Source organism: Exophiala viscosa, assembly GCF_022695815.1.
Source record: "Exophiala viscosa unplaced genomic scaffold EDD37scaffold_9, whole genome shotgun sequence".
Taxonomy (NCBI): domain Eukaryota; kingdom Fungi; phylum Ascomycota; class Eurotiomycetes; order Chaetothyriales; family Herpotrichiellaceae; genus Exophiala; species Exophiala viscosa.
Genome location: NW_026944361.1, coordinates 1,052,597 through 1,073,695, shown reverse-complemented (window position 1 = coordinate 1,073,695; position 21,099 = coordinate 1,052,597). Strand labels below are relative to the sequence as shown.

The following is a 21,099-nucleotide window of genomic DNA, read 5'->3' as shown; positions in this document are numbered from 1 at the left end:
GCCGAGGTTTGGGATCTTCGATGCTCACAACTTTGACATCGAAGACGCTCCTCCGTACCTGTGTGCTTATTACGTGTTTTGCCGATCATTTTTGATTTGTTTGCAGCATGACGACGACCCAATCAGCGCGACCCAGTCCAGCCGCAGTATGAACGTGAATCTATTCAAGCATCAGGGCTCGATGAGAGAATTATTTCATCGTCTCGCAAGACGTGACCGCCAAGTCTACCGCGATTACCCGCTACATGCCTCGATCGCAGAGACGGGAGAGATCCGAGAGAATTCCTCAATATGAGAGAGTAAGCATTAAGCAACCCGGGAAATTGCAAAGCAGCGGGTCGGCAGCGATGTACTTTGAGTGTACCAAGGAATGAGCCAACGGGATAGGCGCGGAGGACGGTTCAATGACAAAAGTGGTGGAGGTGGTATGCAAGCACGACGTCAATCTCGCTGCGTGTGATACTGGAATAAAAAGAATGGATAGCCCCCATTATCTGACGAGGCTACTGGACCATGGTAGACCAGATTATTGTCATGGTTACGATGCAACTGGAGGGTTTTCATCAAAAGGAGTCTATGGAGGAGAGAAGATGGAGACGCGAAAACAGAGAAACAGAGGCAATCTTAATGGTGTCAATTCAAGCTTTTCCACTTTACTCGTTGGGGTTTGGTGTCGACTTTGTTAAATCTCCGGGTGTTGGCCCCTTTTCCACTTTGATCCCACTTCATCCTCCTTCTCCCACTTTGCAACCACTTACGTTGGCGAGTCCAACTTTTCATGCTAGAGAAGAGAGCAAACAGTTGATCCAATCGCTGCTGCTCCGGCTTTCCTCATTGGGCAGATACCCCCGTGCCCTCCATTCTGCGTGGCTTGTTGGACGAACACCTCTTTCTCAAGTGGCTTGCAAATAGGTTGTTTCACACACCTCAATCTCTCCCAAATCGCCCCCTGTCCAAGACTTTCAAGAGGGTGATGAACCTACTCGTACAGTACGAAATAATGTCTACCCCTGTCAGATCCACCAGTCAGGGAGTTGATGTTGGTGATCGTGGGCATGGCCATACCTTGACTGTCATGATGAACTAACGGCCGTTCTGGGAGCATTTTTACAAGCTGATGAGGACGATCCAAGGTCCATGAATAGCATTGGGCAATGATCCAGGCCATCTTTCGGTTGTTTTGATCAGTATTCGCCGTCCAGACCTTGCATCATGATTCATCCAACCGATGCTGGACTAAAGACCCCCTAAGTATATTGGCAAACAACGAATTCCGCACTATGCCGTTTCGAGCTCGCTATGAGATCCCACCTTTCCGGAAGTTGAACAGGCGAAGTTAAAGTGCAACGGTCAGTCGAGGCAGTCCTTGGTGTTTAGAGTCTTCGTATTTCTTTTAGCGCCGTGTTGTGGGGGTGGTTTCTGATGGCGGGTCATGCACTCTCACGCAAGCGGATCCCCAGGTCTGAGTTGCATCCGTGCCCAAAGCTAAGTTATATGCACCTTGCACGTCGTTCGCAACCTCTTTTTCATCTTCCGCAAGGCTGGACGCATGGTGAATTCGACTCTTTGAGTGCTTTGCCTTCCAACTTTCAACTTTCCATTCTCCCACTACCGCGCCACTCTTTTCGCGGGCATTCGTTCTTGGACAAAACACAGCATATCGACAAAATCCGGAAATATATCGAGCAGGAGATTCTCAATAATCAATAGTATCGCATCGAAGAAGAAGGACTTGTCATCATGAGAGCTGTTGCAATCGTCGCTGCTGGTGCAGCTGTTATCGGATCTGTTTCCGCCACGAGCCATATCAAGCATAAGCATGCGCAGCTTCACGAAAATGTTGCTCGCGACGACGCCTGGGGCGACTGGAATACGACTTCTGCTTCTACCACCACGACCACCACGAAGCCTGTAGCCGCGGAGACCACCACGACCACGACCAGCGGCTGGGGCGCATGGGGAACCACCACTACCACCAAGGCCAGCACTACTACGAGCAAGAAGCACCCCAAGGGTGACACTACCTCGGCCAGCTCAAGCACCGAGGAAGTCTGGGGTGATTGGACCACGACCACCACGACCACGACACCTACTGACCCGTGGGCTGACTGGACAACCACTACTTCGACCACTACTACCCCAGCTGATCCCTGGGTCGATTGGACTACGACCACTTCGACCACCACTACTCCGGCTGATCCATGGGTTGATTGGACTACGACTACATCTACATCAACCCACCACCACCCAGCCGGTTCCACGACCACGAGCAGTGCCGCAGGCTCTAGCAGCACCTCTACCGAGGTTTGGGGAGACTGGTCAACCACGGACCCTGCGACTAGCACCACCGCCGCTGAGACATGGAGCGATTGGACTGACGGTGAAACCACTGTCACAATCTCGCTGGAATCAACCCTGACAAAGACCAAATACATTTCGGCTTTGTCGACCTCCAGTGTATCGTCTTCCAGTGGATCAAGCACCTGGGCGGACTGGACCGATGGCACGTCTTCCTCCACCCCTGTCGCTGCGACCAGTGCTGGCAGCTCTACTCCAGTCGCTGCGATCAGTGTCATCAGTGAGACCGTGGTGCCTCTTGGTGCCGCTTCTGCTTCTGCCGTGTGCCTCGTCGAAATCCTGACATCGTACGGTGCACCAACCTGTAAGTCCTTGTATCTCCTGACAAATTGTGCCATCAACTAACAATGTTCAGGGTACCCAACACCTGCCGTGGCCAACACAACCACTTCGACCACCAAGCCTGTTGCCGTAGCCACCACCTCCAGCACCACATCGTCTACCCCAGCCTGGGCCTGGACTACGACCTCGGCTTCGGCTTCCACCAGCAGCACCTCGACCGCCTCTACGACCACCACCAGTGTCGAAGATGGCTGGGCCTGGGGATCCGCCTCATCCAGCACCTCCACTAGCACCTCGACAATCGCTACAACCACTACCACCAGCGTCGAGGGTGGCTGGGCCTGGGGATCAGCTTCATCCAGCACCTCAACTACCACCCCCGCAGCCGTTACTACCACCACCGCCAGCGTCAGTGGTAGCTGGGCATGGGGATCCGCCTCATCCAGCACGGCATCTGCCTCGACCACCAGCTCTTCCGCCAAGTCTAGCTCCACCGGCGCTACCGGCATCTCCGCCAACGGCAACTCCTGGGCCTTGACATACTCACCATACACCTCGTCCGGTGGCTGCAAGGACGCCAGCACCGTCGCCTCGGATCTTGCCGTCATTGCCGAGAAGGGATTCTCATCTGTCCGTATCTACAGCACTGACTGCAGCTCCCTCGAGAACATCGGCACCGCCGCCCGCACCAACGGCCTCAAGCTCATCCTCGGTGTCTGGATTTCTTCCACCGGCATTTCTGGAGCGGAAGGACAAATCAGCGACATCGTCGCCTGGGGCGAGTTTGATCTCGTCGAGTTGATCGTCGTCGGTAACGAGGCCGTCTTCAACGGCTACTGCACGGCCTCTGAGCTCGCGGCCTTCGTGTCCAGCAGTGCCACTGCATTCAAGGCCGGCGGATACACCGGTCTTGTGACATTGACCGAGCCTCTGTCCACTTGGCAAGAGACGTCCGCGGCGTCCGAGTTCTGCGCTGTCGTCGACGTCGTCGGCGCTAACTTGTACGCTTTCTTCAACGCCGATGTCACTGCCGACGGGGCTGGCGCGTTCATCCAGTCTGAGATTGACATCCTCAACACCATCTGCTCGGACAAGACTGTTTATGTCTTGGAGTCTGGCTGGCCTCATGCCGGAGAGTGCAATGGCGCCGCATGCCCTAGCGTCGAGAACCAGAAGACTGCGCTCAAGGGCATTCAGTCGGCTGTCGGTGCCGTCGTCTCCTTTTTGAGCTACGAGGATGAGCCGTGGAAGGAGGCTGGCGAGTTTGGCGTCGAACAATACTGGGGTTGTGCCGACGTGTTTTAGGTTTGAGGAGTGAGTGAGTGTGTTGGCCGAAGAAAAGGGGGCGCGTCAGGTACGCTTTCTGTAGGAGGCAGCCCCGAGCAAGAATGCATGCAAGCAAGCGACACGTAACTTGGAGTGCAGTTGATGATGTTACGCCCTGCGTGGTATCGGATGCTGTTTACTTCGGCATTTTTCTAACGATGTTGATTATTCATTTTGAGATTTCTTCCCCGATTCATGTATAAATATTCAAAACAATTGCGTGTCTTAAGACTTATGTATAGCGACTAAAGATGAATGAAGCAACGTTAAAAGTATGCAAACATTGATTCGATGCCTGTTTTAGTAATGTTGACTGACTGTGATGATGTGTGGTACTATGGCTAGGTAGTGTTACTGGTGTACTCATGCTTAAGCATTCAGTTATTCAGCTCGCCTGGCCACATCATGCGCATCAGATTGTTCCATCCCGAACCTCCATCGACTGGTCTATCTGATCCTTCTCAAGGTGAACCCGGAGGCACTCAACAAGACGCATTGCTTATATACTGCTTATAGCCCACAGGCGCTGGGCTGTCTGCCTCATGTATCTGGCTGTGCGATCCCATCTCGTGCGCTACTGGTTAATAGCGACCCTGCTTCTCTGGCTGCGAAAAGCCCAACGGCTCAGCAGTGTTTGAAAGCCGTGGATGTACGGATGCCGACCGTTTCTCGGCGCGAATCCGTCGCTTTCGCTCCGTGACGAACAATGCCAGAGCACCTAATAGGCCAGCGCCTATGGATGCACCGACGGCGGCGCCAACGGTGGTGGTGTCACAGGTTTTGTCTGCTCTGTGGCATGAGGTTGAGATTGAGGTTGCGGTTGCGGTTAAGGTGTCTGTGGATGTGACTGTGGAACGTCTCTCGCGAATGCAGCAGCGTCCGGTTGCGTGCGGATTGTGGAGCTACTACTGTCGAAAGCGAACGCCAACGTGAATGTCGCGGATGGCCGCGGCAGCAGAGTTCTTCACATCGCCTGCCAATACGGACACGAAGCCGTGGTCAAAACGCTACTTGCACATCCTCACATTGAAGTAAACGCTGCAGCTACAGCTCTTTCGATACCTACGACGGCACTAGGGACAGCTATTGTATTTCGCCGAAATGCTGTTATCTGTCTGCTCCTGGAGCATCCTGAGATAGACGTGAATGGTCAAACCTACGATGCTGCCTTTCATAAGGATTTCACCCCTTTACAAGAAGCGGTAATAGGATGCAACGAGAGCGTCGTGGAAATGCTGCTCGCGCGGAAAGATGTGGAACTCAATATCAAAGACAAATCCTCCCGCACGGCATTGCATTACGCAGTCCAAACAGGAGTTGGAAAGCTCGTGAGTCTGCTGGTGGCCCGGGATGACGTTTACATCAATATCAAAGATGAACACTCCAAGACCGCATTGCATTTCGCAGTCATGACTGGGTTTGCAGACATTGTGAGCCTGGTACTAGCGCGGAAAGACTTGGCAATCAATGTGCAGGATGGCGAGCTCAATACGGCATTGCATGCTGCAGCCAAATATTCGAGATATAGCCATGGCCAAGAAGATATCGTTAAACTGCTCTTGGAGCACCCAGACATCAGGACGGATATTAAAAATGACCGCGGCGTCACTGCTCACGAAGTGGCTGTTCAAGCGGGTCATAAGGCTGTTGCGGAGATGATAAGGAAGCGTGACCCTCGAGTTTCGCCGAGCGAGCCGCTTTCGAGAGCGGTGGCGCTGCCTGATTGACGGAGCAGTTGGGTTTCGAAAAAACATAGTCGGTCGGTATCTGTCCGAAGTTCTCTGTATCTACGTCGTCGACTGTCGGAAGGATCGGCTCTGAACGTTTACAAAACCTTCAGCACCACTAGCATAGATATACCAGGTTGCAGACCCGAAGGCCGCTGTCTGAATCTTCATGGAATCTAGGTCATGGTGCAGAAGTCCACTGTGTTTGACAATGCCAGTCATGAGTGGACATGGAAAGGCCATGGCTAGGTCAGATTATCTACCAAAGGAGCAGTCCAAGGAACCCATTTGACGTGGTACTATCCAATATCGAGTCACAAAACGACCCGTAGAATCCCTGTGGATGCACCTCCCCCAATACGCAAGAAGTCCCAATCTAAAATCGTGTATGCTCCAAGTATGTTCTCAAAGAGACCTAGCCGAGATGCCGGTGGGAATGATCTACCGTCAAAATCCCACTTACCGCCGTGACACCCATGTCCGTAAGCATCACGACCCCGGCGGCGGAAAGACCTTCCTCAGCATACTCTGCTTCTTTCCACCGTTGCCAATGGTCTTGCGCGCAAGTTTATCAGACTTGGGTGATGACTTTTTCGTCAGTGCGGCCATCTTAGGTGGCGGAGCAAACTCAGTCTGCACGTTCAAACCAAATTCCTGCCGGCGGGCAGACTCGTGGCTTGTCCGCGTCGATGCAGTCTCTGTTGTCGACGGGAATAGGTATGATTGTGACTGTGGTTGAGAAGCCTGCGACTGTACCTGCAGTTGAGGCTGCACTTGCACAAAGGACGAAACAGTGGTTGTGTGCGAATATATGCTTGACGACCGCGCGGGCTTCTGCTGAGACTGGAGCAAGGGGACTCCCGTAGCAGGCGTGATAGGAGGGACGTTCATATACGCGTCGTCAACGGAGCGGAGATACTCTTGTGCGCGGGCCGCCGAAGCGTTCAGACTGTCTGCTGAAGACAAGCGATATTGTTGTTGCTGTGATTGCTGTTTCAATTCTAGCGGTGGACTTCGTAGCTGGCGCTGCCCATCATGACCCTGGGATTTATTACGCAGATAGTTCTGGTATGCTTGATGCGTGGACGAATTGAAGTCGAATGCGAAGGTGGTCATTTCGCTGCTAGTTCGATCGCTGCTGTTGCCATCGCTCTTCGGACGAACTGAGATCGTCCCATCGAGGTCTTGGTTTCTTGATTGGGCTTCCACACGACGGCGTTCCCGGCGCTGGTAGCATCTGCGGAGGGTATACCAGAAGACAAAGGTCAGGCCCATGCCTCCTATTACACCGCCGATGATGGCGCCAGTGAGGCCTGCGCGGGTGAATGACGAGATATTCGTTGTTGGTGCCGGCGTGGGGACTGTGTCTGGGCAGAGCGTTTGGGTTTGGACGAACTGCGCGTCTGTGAGGGCGGATGCGAGCTGGAATTGGGGCGGGTGGGAGTCGTAATTTGCCATGAAGTAGATTGAGGATAGAAATGCGGTACCAAGGAGGTTCGCCGGGCTTGAAGTTGCGTTGGTGCTGGTGGAAGAGATGGGAGCGGCTGATATGGGCGAGTTGTTGGAGACATTGCGGAGCCATTGAGCGTCGTAGGTCACATTGAAGCCGCCGGCAAGAGTGATGGTTAGGGTGGCATCGAAGCCGGAGGGAAGTTGGAGGACATCGAGCCCGTCATTCGAGGCTGTGGCGCCGGTCGAATCTGCGAATTGCTGGGTTATAGCAGATGGAAGGGTGAGCGCATATTGTGATGTGGTGATGTACGCGTCGAACTGGTTGGAGAATTCCGTCGCGTTACCGTCGGCAGTGGTCAAGGTCATTTGTGCAATAGTGACTTTGAACGGGCTGTTAGCTCCGTCGGAGTTTGCACTGCTGATTGTATAGTTGTATACGTCGCCGTCGAAGCGACCCGAGTCATAGCCGCCCAATGTCAATGACCCGTTCATCGCTCCGTTCGCTTGTTGATAGGCTGTTCCCATGTACAGACCGAATGACCGGGAGGAGATTAGGTTCATATCGTATAAGCGTTGAAGTAGTACACTTGAAGGGCCGAGTCCGAGAAGGCCCGCTGGACCAAACCATGGTGAGGCATTCGCGGAGTAGTTGGACAGCACTGTAAGGGGGAATTGTGAGATCGTTGTAAGATTGGGCGGCGAAGGGTCGAAATAGTGTGTGAAGAGATTGAAAGTATCGTAGGCCGTCTCTAGGATGGTGGCAGGTATGGATCCGAGGTTGTCTAGAGTTTTGTATGATGATGCTGACGAGTATCTGGAGGCAGTCAACAAACCATTATACCGAAGTGTTAAGAGAGTCTTACGTTTGGGAAAGGTCGGGTGAATAAAAGCCATGACTTTGATTGACACAGTTCTGGAAAGGACTTGTGCTGCAGTAGTCAAGACTTCCCACCGACGTCTCATTGTTTGATAATGATGGCCACGAAGAGAGGTTCTGCGATATTGGGCTTCCGATGCCCGTGAAGAGGCCATATTGAAAGGTTATGCCTCCGTCAACGGCCCTATTGTGAAAATCGACGTAGACAGGTTGAATGCTGCAATTGTTTGCCACGACAGCCGATGCAAGCAGCACCAGTCCAGCTAGAGTCGCCATCGTAGAGTAAGGAAACAGTCTGATGCTCAGCACGAATTGACTATGCACAAAATCTCACCGAGGAAAGTCTAGGAGTAGATGGGACAGGAGATGAAATGAAATGGTCCAGACCTGATGAGCAGATAAGTGAAAGCACAGCGTAGGAAGTTGTACATGAGAAATTGCTATGGTCATGAAGCATGTCGGCAACTTCAAACTCTGCTGTGGTCAGCCGGGCCACTCTGCGTGGCGATGAGCATATCCTGAAACGAGTGGGCACCGACAGACGCTGTGTGCGGAGGCATGGAAACATAAGATATCCATATTTGACAATTGCATCGGGCCTTTCCAAGGTCGCCCAGGCATATTGTTTGGAAAGAGATGGCCAAATTCTGGCCGAGGGATGGGTGTTAGACCAAAATTAGAAAACCGCAATATGCCATACTATGCCCGGCGCGTGTCGAGACCCAATCGTTAAAGAGCTTGGCGCCGGCCGCAGTATAGGCCAAGTAAACGGCCAATGGGAATAGCAAAACAGGGATGTCTGAAAGGGTTGATCTGGCTTCTGAATGGCTAGTCAAATGACGTGCAGCAGCCATTCATATCGTTAGGCAGTACAAACGGCTCCAGATTCATGTAAACTGCCGCCATGCCCATATCCAAAAATGTCTTCAGGATTTCCTGGCAAACCTTGCAATGCATCCTGCTATCCAATGAGGATGGTTCTGGTCGCTGTGTAGTTCGATTGCGCCGAGATCTGGGTATCTGAAATCTTTTGACGTGTAAATGTTCAACTTCTGGGCTTCTTCCGAAGCAAACCAGCGGCAAGTGTATTGACAGCCGGTGCGGAAGGGTTTGGCGTCGTGTCCAGTGCTGCCGTACCATCGTCCACTGCTTCGGCTTTCCTCTTTTTCCGGATACCTGTCAGGACGTTGACTTGAGGTAAGGCTGACTTCTCAAGCCCGCCAGATTCGGCCACGACATACCGTCCACGTATGGGTATGCCGAACCTGGGAATGCTCGACAGTTCCAAAGCCTTCTGAATCCAACTCTTGGTATTCGCAGCTGCTAGTTCTTCCCCAGCAAAATCAGTCTGGAGGAGGTGATCCATCAATGTCAGGTACTGGGCCGCGTCAAGGACAAGTTCACCTTGAGTTTCCTGATACTGCTGGCTGAGCTCTTGGGACGGCTCTCTGTTCGTCGCCGCTCCCGCCAAAATCGATGAGGCTCGTGCAGTGCTTTCTTCAGCCGAGCCATTTCGCAGTTCTTCATGCACCCTTTCAAGGGGCGATGATGAAGGGGGCGAGGTGAGCTCACCAATCATCTCCAATTCGGACAATGGTTGTGGCTGGACTGGTAGATCGCCATCCTCACCTAGTTGAGAATTACCGGGAGTAGGCAGACTCTCCTGGGCAAGAGCAGCTACAGTATTTCCCATGTAGCTTGCTTGATCAAGATCAGCCAGAGACGCGTGACTAGTCTGTCCTTGTGAAAACACAAGCCACAAAAACCCAACGAGCCTGCCTGCCGAGCATTCCTGTCGATAGGACATCATCTCCCAGAATTGATCGAGGTTCTTAACACTTCGCCAACGTCCACCATCATCCATAAAATCCCCGTCCAGATCATCCAGGAATCGAGATTTTGGATCATCTGGGAGGCGAGGAACTAAGTGCCTTGGAGGTCTTGATGTGTCTGCAACCAGCAGCTCGACTGGGTAAGAGTTGATCCATACCGGGTCCGAGGGCAAGTCTTGCCGGCTTGATGCTGGAAAGAAAGCTCTTGTCTCTGCTTTGTCGCATCCAGGAACCACAAGATGTGCGGTAGATCTGAAGGGTGGATCAGTTTTGTCGCTATACAGCCGCAAGACTCTATCGGTCACTCGGCACCACCACTTGATTAGCTGACAATCGTCGAGAACATGTTTTCCCGCGTTCTCAATGCTTCCAGGAAAGAGGTATTGATTCTGTGAGCGTGCAAAGAGTGACAGGATCACTCGGGTTGTACTTAGTCTCGGTCCCAGCAGATACTCTATGAAGGTGGCTGTAATGGCTGCAACAACCGATGGAGATTGTCTCGGTGCATTCAAGCGTGACGAGAACCCCGCAGAGTCGGCCTTTGAGACAAATAATGTGGTGAGACTCTGAGTTGTGAAGATCAGGATCTCGATGGCAAAGACGATGACTTCTTTGACATCATCACGCTGAGGCGACGAGATTGCCAGGAAATGTGATTCACAGTGTGTCGTCTCTTCACTTTGCCCTGGCACTGGTGCGAAAAGCGCGCTTGCCGAGGTAGGGGGAGTGGAAATATGATACGCGACCACGTCTACTCCTTGTGGAAGGGCAGCGGAAAGGCGCGCCTGTAACGAGGAAGCCGAAGCCATGACGGCATGATTGGCTAGTCTATGAGAGGAAATACGAAGTCATAGTTGAGAAGTGGTCAGTGGTAATCAGATTGATCTGATGAAAGAAATGGACCATAGTAGTAGTCACCTTGACGCGCTCAGATTGTCAGGAGTGAGAATTCGAACTAGACCAGATTCGGGATTTGTCTTGGCCAATCATGTCAGTCTAATGGAAAATCGAGAATCACTGCGCTTTTCCGTCAAAATGACCTTCTTCAGGACTCTGAAACCATTCTGAGAATAGATTATTCTGTCACCACTATATGCGATTTTCAGTCTGCCACCGCTGAATCTGTTGTTCTCAACTGAGGTCCGTGTGAACATACACGCTTCATGATCTTCTGTGCCACCAAGGCTTTGTCGCAGAAAGGGCACCTCCGTCTTGACTGAGTACACCTTCTTGCCGTGTGATCATATCATTATGCTGTAGCTGACCACCAGGCCATTTTGCTTTCCTTCCATCTTTGCTAATCGTGATGTCTATGACCAGTCCCGATGATGCACCACGTTCAACCTCGCAGCAACGCGACGGTGACGACTCTCCTTATACCGAAGATGGCGAAATCAGTGACCGTGCCGCTTCCCCATCCACTTCAACAAAACCCGTGACAGACAACAAAGAAACAGCAGCACCTCCTCTACCGCGAAATGAAGAGCCTCCGCCACTGCCAGAGGAAGCGCCTCCGTTCATACCTGTGGATGATGGTTGGGATCCAGTATGGGATGACGGAGCTCAAGCGTTCTACTTCTACAACCGGTTTACACAACTCTCGCAGTGGGACAATCCAAGGATACCAGATGCGCAGCAAGCAGGCCCGCCTGGTGTTGCGAACCACGACAGGTTAGAACCTCCTACCAACGCTCCGCCAGCGAGAAAGGTTGGCGGATATGATCCAGCAATTCATGGCGACTACGACCCAAATGCCGACTATGCAAAGGTCTACGAGACTCAAGAAGAGACAAATGCTGTGGGTGCTGCCCCAGGAACGGACCCGGCGGAAGCGTACGCCGCAACCGGACATTTCAATCGGTTCACGGGCAAATGGCAGGCTGCAGATTTGAATCCAGAAAAATTCAGCGACGAGCAGAAGAGTCGACGGCAAATGAATGCTTTCTTTGACGTGGACGCGGCGGCAAACACTCATGACGGCAGGAGTTTACGAGCGGAACGGGCAAACAAAAAGTTGACCAAGACCGAGTTGAAAGCGTTCAAGGAGAAGCGAAGAGAAAAGAAAGAAGAGAAACGCCGCGCATGGCTAAGGGATTGATAATATGCCAATCGTAGGGAGAATACCAGATTGGAAAGGAAGGTCTGCTCTATGAGTACTGGTAGAGGTAGAGAGCCCCAGAGCGCCGCCATAATTGCAATTACATGTAAAGATCCGCATGCGCAAGGCTGTGCCCAAAAATGCGAGCCTTGCGAAACATCCCACCTTTGATTTTCTGGCGAACACTGTCCATTTCTTCAAAAGTCAACTTTTTCGAGAGTCTCACACTCCTTTGCCTATTGATCTCCAGTCCTTCCGCCTCTCAGTCATGCTGTACTCATGTACACCGAGATCATCGCAAGAGTCTGCATCGCCTGGTATATCTTCATAGCCTGCGTCTGCACAATCGGATACGTTTACCTGTAACTACTCCCTAAAACGAATTTAAGACTTTGAAGCAGTATTAACCCAGCCCACAGCTTCATACACTATCGTCGTGCGCCTGCTCGAGCGGCCGTTCTTGCAAAACCAAGCCAGGACATCCCACATGTCACCGTCATCCGCCCATGCAAGGGCATCGAGCCCTACCTCTACGAATGTCTCGCCTCGACGTTCCAACAGGACTATCCCCGGGACAGGATAACAGTGTACTTTTGCGTGGCGTCGCGCTCAGATACCGCATACAAAACCATTGAGGCCGTCGTCAAAGACCACCCGGACCACGATGCGAGAATCTACATCGAACAGGAGGACAATGAAGCCTCCGACCAGGATCGCTACAGGGCGCACCTGGGCCCCAACCCCAAGATCAGGAACATGAGTCGAGCGTACCGCGAAGCGAAAGGCGACCTGATCTGGATCATAGACTGCAACGTCTGGGTCGGCCCAGGAATCTGTGGCCGCATGGTTGATCGGCTCTGCGGATTCACGTCCACCGACAAGTCCGCAACACCCTACAAACTCGTCCACCACCTCCCCATCTCAGTCGACGTAGACAACTACTCGATCGGGCGCAAACGAACAGACTCCTCAGCCTACGACGAGACATCCTCAACCGACTTGTCGCAATCATCCCTAGTCCGCTCGACAGCTCTAACGCGAAACATCAATCGCTACGGCGGCCGTCTAGAAGAACTATTTCTCTCATCCGCCCACGCAAAGATGTATGTCGCAATCAACATGGTCGCCGTCGCCCCTTGCATCGTCGGCAAATCCAACATGTTCCGTCGCTCGCACCTCGACCGCCTGACCTCTGAACGAGCCCGCCTGGAGTTCCGAAAGAAAGCCGAGGATCCACCCCGAGAGACAAGCACAGGCATCGACTACTTCTCCCGCAACATCTGCGAAGACCATCTGATAGGCGACATGCTTTGGAAATCCAAAGTCCCGTCCCTGCCGGGCTGGCCAAAACGAATGCGCAATCACGCCCTCGTCCTCGGCGATCTAGCGATCCAGCCTGTCTCCGGCATGACCGTCGCCAATTACGTCGCCCGACGGGTGCGGTGGTTACGCGTGCGCAAGTTCACTGTCCCGACCGCCACGCTCGTCGAGCCCGGCACAGAAAGCTTCTTGTGCTCCGCATACGGTGCCTTTGGCTTGACTACGTGCCAATCGACGCGGGCGATCTTCGGAGAGACATGGACGTGGTTTTGTGTCTGGTGGCTCGTCAGTATCTGCGTCTGGGCTGCTGTCGATTGGACAGTCTATCTGCTCTTGCACTCTGGGCGTACAATCGAGGCTGCGAAGGACGAAGCGAACATTCCTGAGTTTGCAACGCCGTTGAATCAATCCTTGATACAAGCCAGGCGGTCGTTCAAGACCTGGCTATATGCATGGCTGGGCCGGGAAGCACTTGCCCTGCCGGTCTGGACGTGGGCCATCTGGGGCGGCGCGACTGTGACTTGGCGAGACCGTCGGTTTTGGGTCGGACTGGATATGAAAGTGCACGAGATACGAGAGTCTCATGAGAATAGCAACGGCATTTCACGTTTGGGGCAAGGCAATGGTCGTGCAAACGGCGACGCATATGTTGACGGGAAAGCTAGAACTGAGTAGATTCGTAATAGGATCTGTATAGTGTCGTGCTCAAAATATGTACAGACGGTCCAGTATAGCGAAGAGACCAAGCGAACCCCATTGGGGTAGATCCTCCAGGTTGTACAGATGATTTGCCCTACGCATAGCCCTGTCGAAAAGACCGTAAATTAGTCCCTCCGTGGTTCATCTTGTGGTCTTCGTGAAGCGACAATTACAATGCAGCTTCCGTGGCTTGACCGAGGCTTGAAACCCATGAAGTCGGACGACGCGAACCGCAGGCTAAAACGTATGGTCAGCAAGCCAGCAACATTGAGGTTCAAAGCATACATACCCATTGCATATTCACCTCGTGATGGCACGCCGGTTCGGTGATGATTTTCGACTCAACTTCGTCAGAAGAAACATGTCCATATACCTTACGATATGTCATTGTCATGGTGCCGTCCTTCAAACGGTCCACTCTGTCGAGCTTGATGCGAATTGTCTTTGACGGATTGGTCTCGTTGAGTCTGTCATCGATTTCGCTGGCCGTCTTTGCGATGGCGTACGCCACGCAGCTGTTCCAATGTCCTTCAACGACTTTCAGGTCTTTCAGCGCTTCGAGCGCGCCATGCCGGATCTCCTGCACCCGGCATTTCGTGGCGATAAAGAACAATGGTGCGATAAATCCCATATGAACTTTGAGAACAAGGTCGCCACTGTGTTTCGGGTCGAGTTCCGTGTAGCCGGCGCGCAAAAACGTCCGTAGCTGGGCGAACATGATCCGGAAATCCGCGGCTGCCCGAGTGTAGCCTTGGTCGTTCTCAGGAGGAAGCGTCTTGAGGATCAGGAAGGCCATGCGATGATGAGCCTGAAGCAATAACTGCCAATCCTTCAGGAGGGGATCATCAAGCTCGTAGGTTGACTTCCAGCGGTCGAATGCAGTGGCCCAATCGGTGACATACTTTCGCACATTGGGAGCCATGGCAGCCAGATCATGCGGCTGACGCAGTTCCAACTTCAATACCGAGTAGACTGCCTCTAGGAGATGTTTATTGGCTTGATTGAGATCTTGAAAGACTTTTGGCATCTGCGGCAGAGAAGGGCCGGTTGCTTCCACTGTCTCGCTCTTTGTTGCTGCACTATCTGTCAGTCTGTAATTTGCCGACTTTGCCATGAACCCTGCTATCATTGGCTCTATCAATTCTCGTACTTCGATAGGAAGCTGGACTTGTTTCTTTCGACTTTCAGACATGATCATGTAGCCCGACTTGAGATGCTTCATCCCAGCACCGGCAGCGCCCATCAAGAAGTCGCAATGTGCGAAGAGGACGCAGGCTATGAGGAGGATCTCGACAGGAATCTTTCCTTGGTTCTTGTTGATCTCGGTAATGGCATTGGTGTAATGCAGCGTGAAGGAGTGATTCTGCCACGGGTTGCGCTTGGTAACTTCGAGCCATTCATGTAGGCTGCTAATGGCTGCTAAGCTGTGACGAATGGAGGCATTCGTCTCACTGGCTTGTACAACCAATTTATTCCAGAACGTCCATGCCTGTGTTGTAGAGTATGACACCATGGCTCTGTCGTCGTTCAACGACTCCATCATCTCTGAGAAGAATCCAGCCACAGCAGGAGCAGTGCATGCAAGGAAGTATTGGGTGGGTCTGTTGAGCTCGGAGTCTTCGAAGAAGTGTATAGCATTTGTCGTGTTCAAGCAGGACACGACTTCGGAGCTGGGAGGGGTGTTGTTTGCAGGTTCAAAAAGCCATGTTTTGGGTTGAGCATATCCTTCGCAGAACCGGCCAGCTTTTGCACAGCGCTGGCAATGAGGGTGGGTTTCGTCACCTACAAGGGATAAGGTAGACCGAAGTCAGCAATGTGCCACATTGGAGGACAACGAAATGGAAGCAGGAGGGGAATTTGGTTGACAGCGAGCGTGGTCACTCCATGGGTTGAGTTTAGGAGGCAACTGAACGGAGTGCCATGGATTGTGATGATGACTTGGACCGGGGCACCAACGTACACTTGACTCTTCGACGCCTGTCAGTACAAAGGTTAGCATCTGCATCAATTAAGCTGGAGTCGTCCTGACTCTCTGGTGGTCGCACCTGCAAGTCAGGCAGCCGCTGCGCACCTTGTTATGGCTCCTTTTCAGTCGTGTTGGCGACCTTTCTCTCGCGTCGCGTCCGGCGACCTCGTTGGAGACATTGATCACGTTCCCCTTCCCCTCTATCCGTCCCGTCACCGGCCTCGCAGCTGATGTATAGGGTGAAGTCCTATCTGCCAGCACAAAGGCTCCATTAACCATGTCGCAGAATGTGGATGGCACATCTGGGCGAGGTAAAGGGCTGACCGAGCTTAGATCAGATTCTCGGAGTTGAGTTGAAGTCGACAGTGTCTGCACCAAGTATCTCACAAAAGTACACGACAACAGTGATGATGATTAGCGGTGACGCTCTTCGCAGAATACTGACTTATTATTGTTCGGCCGTGCTTTGAAAGCCAAAACGAGCCATTAAATCAAGTCAGGCCTCTCCACGAGTCAATGGCGAGTTGGAATTGACCGTCGACGTGGATTAGTGGAGACGAGGTTCAGCTGTCGTCTTCAGCTCTGATTCTTTGAGTTTCTCACTCTGGTAGAGCTGGCTGACCGCTGTACGATGACGAGTCAGGCCTAACCGTTCGATCGATTCACGACAAGATTGCACTTCTGAAACCCCTTAGTAATTGGAGAAAGCTGATATATACTATCCGTTTCAGTTCCGGCTTGGCTTCCATCGAAAGGGCCAGGAAAAGTTCACCGACTTGACAGGGCGCAGCAGATATTCTTGGTCTGCATCTCTGGACGGCGGACGCCCGCATGCCATGAGCTGTTATATGCTTCCAGGCCGCCCGTGAAACCTTTTCAGCACATTGCGCGGTGCTTTAAAATGCGGCAGAATGATAAGGTGAAGGACGGAATACATGTATTTGGCCCGGTGCGGATGCAGCCCTACAGTCACAGCCTAAGACTGATTTGACACCCTGCATCTTTTCAAGGGTACCGTGTATATGAGAGGTGCGTCACTTCGCCAGTGTCGATGTTGATGATGCCATCATGCCACGACCTACCCCACGATCAGTGGCCGTCTGCTTTTTGACCAGCTTACGAAGCAACGGCAGCTGTTCCACCGGTTCAGATGCTTAGGTACCATTTGTGGTTGGTATCAGTCAGACAATATACGTCCCTACGATTGCCGTTGTTTCCAGGTTGTCATTCTCGTACTCGGCGAAGTGGCCTAGCGAATCCCGAAAGAGGTATCAAACGCGAAAGCACTTGACGAAAGACTGCCCCAGCATGGCCTGTTCGGTGCGGGGAGCAGTAGTCCACGGTTGTTGCTCGCTGTTCGGCATTGTCATTTTCCACAATGATAGCGAGCTTGATGAAGATGAAAAGTAACCAGCAAAGATATGCATCCAGAGGACTGTGCGGGACATTCCAACTCCTGCCATGCCGTGAACGCCGATTCCGCTCTTTAAGTCCTTACATATCCTCCGAAACTAGACAGTCCACCATAGCCACAGTAATCCCTTGAGATATTCCACAATCTCTTCTCCGCCCAGCTTGCTTTCACCGTACACTCTGTCCACAAATGTGATGGGACATTCCTCGACGTGTAGGCCCATGGCCTTCGCGCGGACCATCATCTCCATTTGAAAGGTATAGCCTTTTGACTGCGTCTTCGAGATAACACTTGAAAGTGCCTCTTTCTTGTATAGTCTGAACGAACCAGTGAGGTCACTGACGCCCGGGTTTAGCAAGAAATCCGCAAGAATGTTGGCACCCTGGCTCGTCAACTTCCTCTTCGCATCCCAACCGTAAACACCACCGATAAGACCAGGTTTTGACCTGTATCTAGTGCCAGTGACAATGTCCGCGCCCGTCTGCTTTTGAACCTTGATGAACTCGGGGATGAACTTTGGGTGGTGTGAAAAGTCGGCGTCCATGATTATGACGAAGTTGCCCTTCACAAACTGCAAGCCGTGGACATAGGCAGTGCCCAGACCCAGTTTGCCTGCTCGTGGTTTTAGGACGATGTGATCTGATCCAAACGACTTCTGTAGTTCTTTCGCTCGTTCGAGAGTGCCATCTGGCGAGGCATCATCCACGATTATGACTTCCCAATTCAACTTCCTGTGTAAATTCGAGGAGAACATGTTAGAATATTGTCCGAGCAAGGGAACATTTTGTCGTGCTGCACATACTCTTTGGTAAACACTTCGGAGAGCATCTGCACCAGCACGGGCAGATTTTGCCGCTCATTGTAGGTGGGTAGAATGACCGAGTACTTGTCTTTGGAAGCCATGGCTGCGACCTGTGACTTGACTTGAGGACTCGGTTGAGGTGTTCAAGAACTCGAAGTGCACACCGAACCAAAAAGTTCCAACCTGGCCAGAACTGCGCGAGTAAACGCGACAAACTGTTCAATGCGCGACGGACCCGTCAACGTACCGAGGTTTAGCCGTCCACCCACTTATTCTCCGCAAAGAGGTGACCCTCGCTTCCTGGTGACTGTAGCACCTACTCCTTGGGAAACCTCTGATAAAAGTGGTCAGAGACCAGTCATGGCCAGATGAGACACTCTAGGTAATGAGAGAGGCTTGACTGACGTCCTGATCATGCCTTCCGCACAACATAGTCGGAAGCCCTCAACACGAGCGGCACTTCCACGCCGTACCACTAAAGGACCGCTGGACGCACTCGCAGATCCTTTGTCTATCCCCGTAGCAAGCACGCCATCTCCCTCACTGCTTGCAGAATCTCAACCCGACTTATTGCCACAAGAAGATTTGGTCCAAACAGTCACCCAGGCTCAGCAGCCAACTGCACAGCCTTCAGGCCCCATTGAAGAGCAAACAGTCGAGGAAAGAGACCTTTCTTTCCTCCTCGACGCATCTATTTATCATCCACTTTCACAGCTCGAGACTCCTGGCCCGTTCAGGAGGCCTTTCCTACCTCCACCAACAAGCGACACGATTGCACAATCTCTCGAGCAACTCGACCCGCTGCTTTCACGATGCGAGTTTCTCAGAGCAGCACAGTTTTCGGGGTCTATATTGACCTCTGGAGCCCTGCGACCGACAGATTCAAAGACAGTGTTTCGGCTTCTCGCCATTCGCTATTCTTGCCTAGAGCTGTCGGGAAATGTGCTGCTTGCCGCCCAAGAAGCAAAAGCCCTTGAAGATCTCAGCTCTTCTTTCTATTATGAGGACTCGCCTTCCGAAAAGCCTGGTGGGGACGATGCTGAAGAATCGGACGCCGTGCCCCATCATATAATGCCATTTTCGCTGCGGTTGCAAGCCTTACGACTGCAAAGTATTGGTTTCTCCGATCCCCGTCGTGGTGTGACCTCTCTTTATGATGTTGCTTTCGAGTGCAGAAGACATTTATCGGCATCAAGCACTTCCTCAGACGAGCGCAAAGCTTGGTCGGAAAGGCTCCACGAAGTATCCATTCGGGTCGTCAATGCATTGATTGAGATGGGCGACTTTGATTGTGCTTTGCGTACACTGGAGAGCATGAAACAGATCGGCCACGTCAATCAAGCCCTCTGGACAACTCGGATGGTTTTACTACTTCTCAAGATGGGTGATCTTGCACACGCACATACGCTGGCCGGATCATCAAGACTATCAGCGCAGGAAAAGTCTGCCATCAATTCTGTCATTGCGATCGGCGAAGGCGACTATGATGAAACCGCCAAAGCACTTTCCGATTGTGAAGCGAATATAGATCCCGCCGTGAGAGCCCTGGTCAGACAAAATCTGGCCGTGGCCAACCTCTACAAGGGTGAAGTGCGGAAGTCCAGACAGATTTTGGAAGAATTGGTAAATGAGGGATACTCTTTTCAAGCCTTGACAATCAACTTGGCTACTGTTTACGACTTGAGTTCTGACAAGTCCCGAGACTTGAAGATGTCTATGGTGTCCGACGTCGCCGAACAGAAGAGGGATACCGGCCATTCGCGCTCTTTCTCCAATGCCGATTTCAAATTATGATCCCAAATAATTCACAAACACAAGGAACCCATGAAGCCATGTCTGTAATCGAAGGCTTTCAGTAGACCCTTCAAATGTGACATGGCGGCCAACACAATCAGGACATGAAAGATCTGATGAGAACTACCCAGGGTGTCGAATTTCCCTGGATACCAAGCTTCCGGAATTCGAGCCTGGACAAGTCAGCAAAGTCCGCTGTGGTCACAAACTACGACTCACGGCATATAAGCCGGCACCAAGGATATACAATGCTCCTTGTAACACCAACCATGAAAGCCCGATCTGCTTCTCCATGGCACTCAATCCAAATGTCATTAGACCATCAAGGACGGGAAAGACCGCAGAGATACCCATTCCGACGAACATCAGCGCTCTGTAAGGTCGCCAGGCAGGAGTGCGGAATCGTGGGAGCACGGACACTGTCGTGCAAGCAATACCCAAAGAACAGATCTAGTCGGAACGTGAGCAACGGCACTTGCCAAGGACACGACTTGCTTACCATAGTCCAGTACGTCCATTGTCTTTGTGGGTTGCACCAGAATCCATAGTACACGCTCGGAATGAAGGAGCCCGCAATGAGCACTGAAATCCCCGCATAGTCGAACTGATTCCACATTCTGGCCACCGAGGGTGAGTGGTTGGATACAGCGTGGAATGTGGCGCTCATCGACAAACAGACAGCCGCGCCAACGAAGAAACAGCCCATTGCCAGAACGTCGGCAGCAGTTGCTCGCTCGTAGCGTGGCTCAAGAGTTTTGTAGAGCATAATACCACATGGCAGACTCAATGTGGCGGGAACCAAATGAGTCCAGATGTTCACACTCTCATTGTGCCAGTGCAGAATGCTTTGCAGAGATCTTGCATAGCTATAAGATGCTTGCCTGTAACCGCCGTGGATATGATGATTATCTTGCTGCCAATGAGGCAGGTCATTCCAGTGTACTAAGGTGTACCACAACTGGGTACTTTTATCAGCGACACTAGCAGCAACTGGCTGCTGTGAGGCCCCGGGATCCTGTTCATTCGGATCTGACATGTTGGCATTGTTCGATCGAAGCATAGAGATCATAGTCCGGTCGTGAGTCTGGTCGATGCGAGAAGGAGAAAATGTTGAGAGCAAGCAGAATCAACAACTTCTCCGCTAAACTCCGT

General features: G+C 52.2%; 10 protein-coding genes across 10 annotated transcripts; 5 read left to right on the top strand and 5 right to left on the bottom strand.

Annotated features, from left to right (window-relative positions):
• The first annotated feature begins 1,833 nt into the window (after positions 1 to 1,833).
• On the top strand, positions 1,834 to 4,249 carry EDD37DRAFT_507703 (cell wall glucanase). Its single transcript, XM_062813573.1, has 3 exons — positions 1,834 to 1,984; positions 2,202 to 2,662; positions 2,714 to 4,249. The coding sequence occupies exons 1-3, from the start codon at positions 1,956 to 1,958 to the stop codon at positions 3,943 to 3,945; spliced, it is 1,722 nt and encodes a 573-aa protein (XP_062668030.1). The 5' UTR covers positions 1,834 to 1,955; the 3' UTR covers positions 3,946 to 4,249.
• An 800-nt stretch (positions 4,250 to 5,049) lies between these two features.
• On the top strand, positions 5,050 to 6,028 carry EDD37DRAFT_507640 (ankyrin repeat-containing domain protein). The gene is made up of 2 exons (XM_062813570.1): positions 5,050 to 5,530; positions 5,699 to 6,028. Exons 1-2 carry the CDS (start codon positions 5,199 to 5,201, stop codon positions 5,871 to 5,873), a joined length of 507 nt encoding a protein of 168 aa, XP_062668029.1. The 5' UTR covers positions 5,050 to 5,198; the 3' UTR covers positions 5,874 to 6,028.
• A 31-nt stretch (positions 6,029 to 6,059) lies between these two features.
• EDD37DRAFT_507632 (aspartic peptidase domain-containing protein) lies at positions 6,060 to 8,387 on the bottom strand. Its single transcript, XM_062813569.1, has 2 exons — positions 8,009 to 8,387; positions 6,060 to 7,959 (listed from the first exon to the last, which is right to left on the bottom strand). The coding sequence occupies exons 1-2, from the start codon at positions 8,296 to 8,298 to the stop codon at positions 6,183 to 6,185; spliced, it is 2,067 nt and encodes a 688-aa protein (XP_062668028.1). The 5' UTR covers positions 8,299 to 8,387; the 3' UTR covers positions 6,060 to 6,182.
• A 497-nt stretch (positions 8,388 to 8,884) lies between these two features.
• Positions 8,885 to 10,749, bottom strand: EDD37DRAFT_507626 (histone acetylation protein-domain-containing protein). Its single transcript, XM_062813568.1, has one exon. The coding sequence runs from the start codon at positions 10,661 to 10,663 to the stop codon at positions 9,068 to 9,070; it is 1,596 nt and encodes a 531-aa protein (XP_062668027.1). The 5' UTR covers positions 10,664 to 10,749; the 3' UTR covers positions 8,885 to 9,067.
• A 146-nt stretch (positions 10,750 to 10,895) lies between these two features.
• EDD37DRAFT_637160 (uncharacterized protein) lies at positions 10,896 to 12,117 on the top strand. Its single transcript, XM_062817029.1, has 2 exons — positions 10,896 to 11,110; positions 11,175 to 12,117. Exons 1-2 carry the CDS (start codon positions 11,106 to 11,108, stop codon positions 11,950 to 11,952), a joined length of 783 nt encoding a protein of 260 aa, XP_062668026.1. The 5' UTR covers positions 10,896 to 11,105; the 3' UTR covers positions 11,953 to 12,117.
• Positions 12,118 to 12,231: 114 nt separating this feature from the next.
• Positions 12,232 to 13,947, top strand: EDD37DRAFT_652486 (ceramide glucosyltransferase; the record flags this gene model as incomplete). The annotated part of the gene is made up of 2 exons (XM_062818456.1): positions 12,232 to 12,314; positions 12,372 to 13,947. The coding sequence occupies 2 exons, from the start codon at positions 12,232 to 12,234 to the stop codon at positions 13,945 to 13,947; spliced, it is 1,659 nt and encodes a 552-aa protein (XP_062668025.1).
• Positions 13,948 to 14,029: 82 nt separating this feature from the next.
• On the bottom strand, positions 14,030 to 16,407 carry EDD37DRAFT_507417 (uncharacterized protein). The gene is made up of 4 exons (XM_062813566.1): positions 16,017 to 16,407; positions 15,932 to 15,948; positions 14,261 to 15,753; positions 14,030 to 14,208 (listed from the first exon to the last, which is right to left on the bottom strand). The coding sequence occupies exons 1-4, from the start codon at positions 16,214 to 16,216 to the stop codon at positions 14,113 to 14,115; spliced, it is 1,806 nt and encodes a 601-aa protein (XP_062668024.1). The 5' UTR covers positions 16,217 to 16,407; the 3' UTR covers positions 14,030 to 14,112.
• Positions 16,408 to 17,109: 702 nt separating this feature from the next.
• On the bottom strand, positions 17,110 to 18,457 carry EDD37DRAFT_507415 (dolichol-phosphate mannosyltransferase). Its single transcript, XM_062813565.1, has 2 exons — positions 18,154 to 18,457; positions 17,110 to 18,082 (listed from the first exon to the last, which is right to left on the bottom strand). The coding sequence occupies exons 1-2, from the start codon at positions 18,252 to 18,254 to the stop codon at positions 17,449 to 17,451; spliced, it is 735 nt and encodes a 244-aa protein (XP_062668023.1). The 5' UTR covers positions 18,255 to 18,457; the 3' UTR covers positions 17,110 to 17,448.
• A 1-nt stretch (position 18,458) lies between these two features.
• Positions 18,459 to 20,334, top strand: EDD37DRAFT_507452 (uncharacterized protein). The gene has a single exon (XM_062813567.1). The coding sequence runs from the start codon at positions 18,568 to 18,570 to the stop codon at positions 19,945 to 19,947; it is 1,380 nt and encodes a 459-aa protein (XP_062668022.1). The 5' UTR covers positions 18,459 to 18,567; the 3' UTR covers positions 19,948 to 20,334.
• Positions 19,959 to 20,983, bottom strand: EDD37DRAFT_567498 (hemolysin-III related-domain-containing protein; the record flags this gene model as incomplete). Its single annotated transcript, XM_062814155.1, has 3 exons — positions 19,959 to 20,120; positions 20,167 to 20,366; positions 20,434 to 20,983. 3 exons carry the CDS (start codon positions 20,981 to 20,983, stop codon positions 19,959 to 19,961), a joined length of 912 nt encoding a protein of 303 aa, XP_062668021.1.
• Positions 20,984 to 21,099: the final 116 nt, after the last annotated feature.